This window comes from Arachis ipaensis, chromosome B2, assembly GCF_059453495.1.
Source record: "Arachis ipaensis isolate K30076 ecotype BB chromosome B2, ASM5945349v1, whole genome shotgun sequence".
NCBI classification, from domain to species: domain Eukaryota; kingdom Viridiplantae; phylum Streptophyta; class Magnoliopsida; order Fabales; family Fabaceae; genus Arachis; species Arachis ipaensis.
This window is the reverse complement of record NC_142437.1, coordinates 24,087,216-24,096,190: the sequence shown is the minus strand read 5'-3', so window position 1 is coordinate 24,096,190 and position 8,975 is coordinate 24,087,216. Positions and strand designations below refer to the sequence as shown.

The following is an 8,975-nucleotide window of genomic DNA, read 5'->3' as shown; positions in this document are numbered from 1 at the left end:
TTGGCTGCTCTTGACTTTTGTTTGAAAAGAACTGCTTTGCTGCGGACTGGCTTTTGATGATTTCTTTTTGCATAATGTAGGTGTTATCTTTTACGTACATTTTCCATTTTCTGAAAAAATGTCTTCCCATGTCCCTGAACTCTTATTGAGATGGATAGATTCCTCTGTGCTATCTGAACACCTTTATTTGAAAATGGATGGTTGAGCAGTTTCGGGAGAGCTACCAGGACTTGGAGGACTCCATTGTTGAGGATACTGAAGAGGTGTTTAGGATGCTGAAGCAACAAGTCGGAGTTATTGCTCCCGACTTGGACCTATCCCCTTTTCATCCTAACAAGGTTGTTGTTAATGGAGAGATAGTTTCTCCTCCTCGTCCCCAAACTGATTCCGAACTGAAGACAACGGGGCAACGCATCATTGAATCCCCTTTCCGTGGGGGTAGATATGCCGACTTCTTCTGCAGCTCCCGAGGTGATTTCAACTCCTGATGCTGAAGAGATCCCACCGACCCCTCCAACTTCTGCGACCGAGCCAACCTCTTCCCTTGCCAATGACTCAAATCCCCTTTTTGGTCCCATGTGATGATATCGTTAAAGGCCTGACTTGTGGGTCCTTTTTATGAACTCTTTATATTTGTTTATATGTTTTGCTGGTGGTTCCTTGACATTCGATCCTTTTTATAGGATCTTTAACAATTTTTGTTTCGTTTGATCCTTTTTGGATAGGACCTTTAATAAAGTCGTCGTTTTATTATGCATGTGATGTTTTTGGTTTTGATGAAAACCTTTTTGAAGGCTTTTTAGTGTACTAGGTTTCTTTGTGAAAACCTTTAGTGTACTTGCTGTTTTCTTTGTGAAAACCTTTAGTGTACTTGCTGTTTCAAGCTTTATAAAGCTTTTTGAGAAAAACTTTTCATCAAATGAAAAAAAATTATCTGAATTAGATAATTTTTCTACTGCCCAACGTGATTAGAGGAAAACTCTTCGTTGAGTAATCCTTTTGTTTTGGCAAGGTCTTTATGAATAGTCCTTACCCTTAGTCCCTTTAAGGGGTTTTCGCGTCTCTTTGTTTTTCATTCGCTGAATTTCTTACATTCAATTTTGTTTATTGAATCGTTACTGTAATTTAGGTTATTCTTGCAATGCATTTTATACTACTCGGGATAACCGACTTTTAAGTCGTTAGATACATTATCTCCGAGACATTATGATCGACTTTTATAACCTCTTTACACTGACTTGTACCTCGTCGCTTTATCTTGCCGACTATGTAGGTCGGTCAATGGATTTTTGCGCTTTTCCGAGCTTAAATCAGTGCGTATCATAGTAATAATAAATGAAAATTTTAAAGAAAGAGATAAAGAGATATAAAGAGAGATATTATTACTAATGTAATGTGACTTTACAAGGGTTCTCTTGCTACTAAGGGATTGAAATTTCTGCCCCTTAGCCCTCGCTGTGATGCCTCATTAAAACCCCCTTCAGGAAAACCCTTTTTGGAAAAAAACCATGATGTCGGAAAAAAGAGTACATCAAGGAGCGAGGTTCGCTTCTAGCTGTAATATCTCTTCATATTACAAGCGTGCCATGACCTTGGAACTCGGATCCTCCTTGGTCATTTCTTCCTCAGCGGGGAAGCTTATGCGGCAGAAAACACTGGCCTTCTGTTTGCGGTCTGCAGCTGCAGATGATGGTGCAGTTGAGGAGGTTTTAGTGGTTCAGATGACATCCGGGAAGAGGATTCTGACCAGTGGTGGCGACGGTGGTGATGGCCTCTTTCTCGATCACGGTGGTCTCTCTGGTCGCGATTATGATCATGGTCACGTTCACATTCCCGATTACAATCCACATGGTAGTCAGCTTTTCTCTTGAGCAGTTTGTGTTTGTTTTTGTTTGGCGCACAAGGTGACACACTCATCCTTGTTACCCTTGTTACAACTTCTAGACCCTGCATAATATAGACTAGAAGTTTAACTCTCAAAAGGCAGATCTATGACATGACAAGAATGACAAATAAAACATTTAACTGCCACAAAACAGACTAACAATATACTGATCCAAGCTTGTTTGTTTTATGTTCGAAAAATAAATAATGCAGTACGGACCATATATTAGTTATTAAAACCATATAGACAAAAATTAGAAATGTTAAATTTTAATCACTATACCCTGTCCTCATTAGTGGACAACAATTATGAACAGAACCCTTGCAACCAGGATAAAAGGCATAAATCTAAAGGTATCATAGGTCAAAGAATATCGAAAAACAATAGTCCATAAATGATCGCTAAAGAGACTCTGATTCTCTGAACTCAGAGAGAGCATATAAATTTAATCACATTACTGTTACCATCCAAGTGCAGCAATGCAACTCTAATCTAGTTATACCAATTCCCTTTTAATCAACTTTAAACCAACCGGTGGTTGTTGATTAGAGATATATGGTTCTGAGTGGGCACTGCTCCCTCAACCATTTATGACCAACAAGAATAGTACTCTGTAAAATAAGCAAGACTAACTGCTAAGACTACTATCCTCATTTAAGAAGCCAAAACAGTGAATGGTATCATCTAAAGCAATTACTGTTCAAGCTCAAGGTTCAAGTTTCTACCAAAATTTAGTGGGAAAAACCTAGAAAGGTAAATGATGCATACAAGTCCACAGATAAATAAAGGCAAAATAAGAGAACAAAAAGCACATACAGTTTTTGATTTCATAGGAACATCCCCAATACTGCTCGCTTCCCTACCAAAATCTCGATCTTTGGAGAAATCCCTATTTCATTAAAGAAACACTCATTAACAATGATAAACAAAACAGAAATACCTCGAAAATAACCCACATAAAATTACAAGCAACAAGAACCACAATAACATTGGAAAATTTGGCAACAAAAAATTCATTAGACAACGTCAATAAAGAATAGATTATCTTGTAAACCAAAGCTTTTGCTAAGATTAACATGCGACCCTTGTCCTTTATTAACCCCGGAAAAAGGATAGCCGTACCCGCTACAAATCATAACTATTAGAAAGTAAAATTATGTTAAATCGTAAACAAAACAGAGTCAAAATACAGAAGAAATATGCAAAAGATCACATAGACGAGCAATCATGTCTAAAACAGATATAACTCAGTGGTAACAGACATTTCACTGTTAAGTTTAAATTCCATATATATTTATGGGATGACATAGGTGTCAGTTTAAATAAAATTACAGTGATCATAATCTAATTCATTTTTTGGAATATATCCAATGGCATAAATCCCTTATCTAGAAGTTCTGCCCTATTTAGAATATCATTGCTTCGGTTTTTCCCCTTCATTTTAAGAGTTCCAACAATTATTGAATTCATCATAGAAGATTTTTTCTCTTGTTAAAGAGTCTATTCTTTTTCCATCATTTTTAGAGAAGTCGACAAATTGGGTGGCGCTCATAACTATTTATAGGATATATATTTTTCAATCCAACTATTGGATCACACTAACAAATAATAAAGATCATCTATAACACATTTTACCAAGATCAAACATTAACAAACATGTAATTGAAGACCTCTTTATCTATGTATATTTTGAACAAACATATTACATTATTTTCAAGTGCATAAAAGATATAACAAATGATTTTAGATTGACAAAATATTTTTAAGATGATCTATAATATATAAGTTTCTAATCCAACCGTTGATTTTTTAAAAAATTACACGAATAAAAAGTTGAACAATGAATATTTACTTAGATCGACACTAGTGTCAATTGATTATATATATATATATAAAATAAAATGAATCGCCATCCAGGAGTAATTCTGTTTTACCTATCAATCAGTTTCTCATTTTCACGCTTTCTACAACGATCAGCTTTCCGAGCTTCAAACTCCTCTCTACTCATAACTGGAGGTGGAACATTCATCCCTATGCCATACTCAGCAGCAAGATCCCTAAACAATAATTTAGCTTTCTAAAATAGTAATTATCTAAATATGCAAGACAAATTTTGATAATAAAAAAAGGTATATACCTATGAGGTGGAACAACAGGCATCATGTAACCCTGCATGCCAAATGGATCATGAAGCAGACCACCTGCAAATGGCATGTCCAAGGGGCCCAGGCCATAACCCATCATTTGCATCGGGCCACCATATGGTCCCATAAATCCTTCCATACAAGGTTGCATGCCATTCCAGTATGAATTGTAACCAGGTGCTGGGCCCATTGGCATCATGTAGGTCTCAGCCCCAAGGTCGTGTGGGGTTTTCCACTGAAAATCTGCAAGAGATAAAAATAATTTGACATTGTTACAAATAACATAAATAGAGGTAAAAAAAAAAAAAAGACCTCTGTATTGTACTCCTCCCCCGAATGTTCAAGCAGCAATCCGGTTTGCAAAGTTTAATATAAAGGAAAAGTTACAGATACATGTCCAGATTTGAACATAAATATATAGATTCGAATGCAGGAGAGTAGATTTACCATTTGCAGGCAAATGGACTTTCTTCCTTTTTTTCTTCTTTCCTGCAAAGTTTAAAGTTGAAACTACAAATGAGATTGTGATCAAAGAAAATAAATTATTACATGTCTTACACAGGGTGAGATGAGCAATCTACATTACCTGCCTCAGCAGGAACCATTTTTTGCTGGACTTCCTCCTCAACCAACTGAGCACTCCCTTGTGAGGCTGGTTCCTTTACACTCATCGACTCATGTGTAGCTTCACTTACATCAGGCATTCTGGGCTTCACTTGCTCTGATGTTTGCAATGGAGCTGGAGCAGAAACTGTTTTTCTATCATCAACAGTTTCTGGTACATGTGTCATTCCTTCATGAACAAGTGAAACCTTTGGTTCTCCCTTAGATGCAGCCGATGAGGTTGGAGATGGAAGCTTCAGTTGTGGACAACGAGCAGACTCCATATCTAGAAAGGAGGAGAAAACAATTGCAATTTGCATGTTAGTTTCAATAAATTTTTAACCAAATAAAGTCCACGTAAGAGTCACATGATAAATAGTTTCAATAACCTTGAACTTGAAAGGTGCTCCCAGCGTTTTCAGCACTGCTATTGCCTGACTCCAATATACGATTAATAGTATCTCTTAGGGTCTTATTTGGTAAAAGATCATCTGCAAGAATATTTGTTGCACCACATATGCACATGGACTTGGAGATAACATAGTCCCTAATACCTGAAAAGAATTTTCAGAATGATATTTACAAAACTTCATCTGAGATGTTTGTACATTGGGAAGAAATGCTGAGGAGAGATTATATCATCTAAAGCATTCTTTACTTGCTTAATGAAGAATTATAAGCTTAAAAGCGTAAGTATTTACTCAAATTCTAAGAACCAGGACTTCTTCAGGAAGACAAAGAAACATACATTTGTCACAAAAGCTTTTAAAACAGCACTTGCTTGTCAGCACAGCATCTTTCATCACATCATTGCACAAGGGGCAGTGGAGCTCAGGTGGTAGATCCCCAACAGAACGTGTGGCGGAAGGTAAACCTTCTATTTCTTTCTCAAAAGCAGCCCTGTTTAGCAGGATTATGTGAGAAATACAATATTAGTCCTACATATGACAGAATGGAGACAAAGAACCAACATGTACTCACTCATTTGGCTTCAATACAGCTACTGAACCATTTGGTAGAGCATAGGAACCTTGTGGGTTCACCATCAGCATGGATCTCGGAATACCAGTAGGTTGTTTAACTCTCTTGATGTCATAATTTGGATCACCGTTTGTAGGGCAGTGCTGAATAAAATGGCCTACAAAAAAAGTTTAATAAGTAAGCTAAGCATAACCGACAATGCCATCCAACAATTTAAGCAGATTTAGCGCCCCTTTTTCTCCCTGATAATAATAAGAGTCTAGGAAATACCAGGAACCTTGCACCTGTGACATACATAGCCTTGAGGAGGTGTTTTCCGCTCCAGCCCTGCTCAGTAAGTGAATAAGCATTAGAACAGTAATATCAAAATCTGTATTCAAAGCAGGCAGTGACTCAAACTTGTATAGAATAGGAAAAGGAGACTCACCAAAACCACGACCACCCCCCATCCGTCCACCCATACCTCTTCCAAAACCTCTACCAGCACCAAAGTCCGATCCTTGACTGCATGCCAAAAGGAAACTTTAGAATTTAGATATGGCGAAGTCTAGAGTGACAATGATTTCACCAAAACAAAGCACATTTGGTATGTGAAATGAAATTTTCTGCAGAAATCCTTATGCAGGAATGATGGTAAATAAGAAACAACTGCTCCTCTAGTACAGGTGCTGATTCCAGAATGAGCAATCCCTTCCACCAGAGATTATTGACCATATTATTGCAGGTGAAAAAGAATACAAAGTTACTTATTAGTAATTCATATTCATATTTACAGTCATCATCCCTTTTTATGCTGATTCCAAGAATAAAGAAAGACAACTGAAGGAAAGTGGATACTCACCGTTGCCAATCCAAGGCAGGAGTATCAATCAAAGCCTTTATCTTACTTTCTTCATCAGCTTTGTTGGTTGGAGGAGCTTCAGGAATTAAGTTGCTTGATTGAATGGGTGGTACATCAGGAATCGCATACAAATCATTTCCAAATTCATCCCAATCTGAATCTTCTGGCTGTCATGTTATGAGAAGGTAAATAAAATAGGAATGAAGTGGAATTGTTTATTAAATAAAACGCATGGAAAGCAAAAAGGGACTTACATATTTTACAGCAGATGCATCTTCAGCTGGTAAGCTGCTGTTTTCAGGTTCGACTTCCATAGCCGTATTTTCCACCTTTTTTTGCCTGCAAAAGCCAAGGAAAGTAGCAACTCAACGCAGAATTTTTCTCACAAATCAAAAGGGTAGTTTCTTGGGAAAACTGTTTGACTACAACGTGAAGTATCAAGATGAGAATAGCAAGCCCATGACTACCCATTTCAAGAACCAACATGCATGATGCATGACAATAGTCCAAAAACCAACAACAGTAATAAGATTAAAGGTTAGAGATAATACTCTAGTTCAATAACAATTGGTAAACGTGGCCGACCAGGAACCCGACGAATTAACACCGAGGTATTTTTAGGAATCAGCATTGCTTCATCAAGATATTCTGAAATTCCAAAGAGACAGAGCAGCTATAAAACACTGAATATGCCATTCATCAAGGCAATTATATATATTAACTACCATGCTGCAAATCCTTCAAGGTTTGGGCGCTTGTAATTCCTACAACTAGCTTACAACCTCACTGGAACTCAAATTCTCAACACCCTGGCCTACATTCTAAGCATTTTAACTTTGAGGATTTCCTATTTTCTCGTTGTCTTTTCGTTTGATTTTTGCAATAGAAGAGGTGGAGGCCAATGTTAGTCAAATAAAAAACACTACAAAAACCAAGAATTTCATAGTAAAGTGATTCTCGTGTACTGACAGTGTAATCTTATATATTTATTAACCAATAGAATTGATGAGAATTGCCTATTTAACTGTCAATCACAACACAACAATTCCCTGATTTTTATTGGACATCAGTGTAAAACAACACTGTCAGTGCATGAAAATAAAACATCAAACTCAACTTCAACACCATGAACTCCTGAAAGCCAAGACTAGCAAAAATGTTTACTTTGAGAGGAACATGATAAACACCGAGAGTTTAACCACGAAAGCAATAGTTCCATATTTTAATTTTACAATTAACCCCCCAAACTCAGGGTATCGCCACCCAAACAACAGCTATCTTAATGAGAATTCAATAGTTTTAATTAAAAAGTCTCAGAACCAACCTTCATTGGTCTGGGCGTTGGTTACCACGAGATCAAAATCAGTACCCCTCCCTAAATGCTTGGATTCAAATATTTTTTCTTTCAATGTTCCAACAGAGATGAAAGGACCGTCCATGGGAATTGAATCATAATCTCTTGTACTCTTAAATTTATAATACACCGCCATCGTATATTTATTCTTTCTATTTAAAAAAAAAAGATTAAGATCAATGATAACAAAAATAAACGAATTAAAAGGGCCTATGAAATTCCAAAACTAGAATGGCCCTTGACATTAAATAAATCAAAACAAAACAAACAGTAGTACAGTACAATACAATATCCAAAGCTCTATTTCTTTTTTCTTCTTTTCTCTGTTTTTGTCCTCCACTTGCAAATTACTAGGGTTAAGATCGATCAAATCGAACCCACAAGCCGAGGCTGAGGCTGAGAGCACGAACACTACTAGAATTCTCTTCTGCCAGCAAAAATCAACGCGGAATCTTGAACTTCTTCACAAAATTCCGTTACGCATTCAGAATATACGATCCAAGAGAAGAATCTCCGTCGAAGCCCCTCTGTGGAAACAGAAACTGCTGTGAGCGATGCAATCGTCGAATCGATAGCAGGAAGAACAGCAACAATTTCCGACGGTCGCGCTTCGACAACCGACCCAACTCAGGAAGAACGTGAAGGAGGCGAAACTGCGAACTCGGAGCCTCTGCGATCGAAACTCTCGAATGAGAGAATCACGAACAACTCCGCGTGCGGTTGAAGGAGAAGGGGAGAATGATTAATTAGGGTTAGGGCTAGAGTTCGGAAATGTTTGGCTTTGAGGCGTGGAAAGAGAAGAGCATAATCAAGTGTAGAACGAATGCAAGGAGATGAAAGAAAAGTAATTTGGGATGGAAATTTTGGGGATTTCTGAGACAAAGGCCGAGAAATCACGTTGCTTGATTTTGAGGATAGAGAAAATTGTTTTATTATTATAGTATATATAGACCCTTCTATCCCGTGTTCTCAGGTACGCGTTCTTTTGACGCTCAGCTCTAGCATGGACTAACGTCTTTTACTCTTTTTAATTAATTTTTTTTAGAAAGATTAAAAAATTTTTTTAATATTACAAAAACAATAATATTTTTGGTATTAGTATTGAAAAACAAAAATACAATTTTATTTTTAAAATTATTTAATTATATTAAAAATTAAAATTTGATG

The 8,975-nt window shown here is 37.0% G+C and overlaps 1 protein-coding gene across 1 annotated transcript; it reads right to left on the bottom strand.

The window, feature by feature from the left end:
- Positions 1–1,363: 1,363 nt before the first annotated feature.
- Positions 1,364–8,719, bottom strand: LOC107625114 (E3 ubiquitin ligase PQT3-like). The gene is made up of 15 exons (XM_088505053.1): positions 7,779–8,719; positions 7,006–7,102; positions 6,709–6,793; positions 6,455–6,621; positions 6,041–6,117; positions 5,884–5,940; positions 5,614–5,770; positions 5,381–5,532; positions 5,022–5,186; positions 4,616–4,918; positions 4,477–4,518; positions 4,023–4,272; positions 3,820–3,942; positions 2,702–2,774; positions 1,364–1,947 (listed from the first exon to the last, which is right to left on the bottom strand). The coding sequence occupies exons 1-15, from the start codon at positions 7,942–7,944 to the stop codon at positions 1,639–1,641; spliced, it is 2,223 nt and encodes a 740-aa protein (XP_088361179.1). The 5' UTR covers positions 7,945–8,719; the 3' UTR covers positions 1,364–1,638.
- Between the last annotated feature and the right edge of the window lie 256 nt (positions 8,720–8,975).

Bases quoted from the DNA above. Each gene is read 5' to 3' on its own strand.
- LOC107625114 (XM_088505053.1), bottom strand. From the start codon at position 7,944: ATGGCGGTGTATTATAAATTTAAGAGTACAAGAGATTATGATTCAATT. The intron at 7,103-7,778 runs GTTGGTTCTGAG...TTGGAATTTCAG, and splicing joins CAACGCCCAGACCAATGAAG to AATATCTTGATGAAGCAATG. The intron at 6,794-7,005 runs GTATTATCTCTA...TGGCTTTTGCAG, and splicing joins CCAATTGTTATTGAACTAGA to GCAAAAAAAGGTGGAAAATA.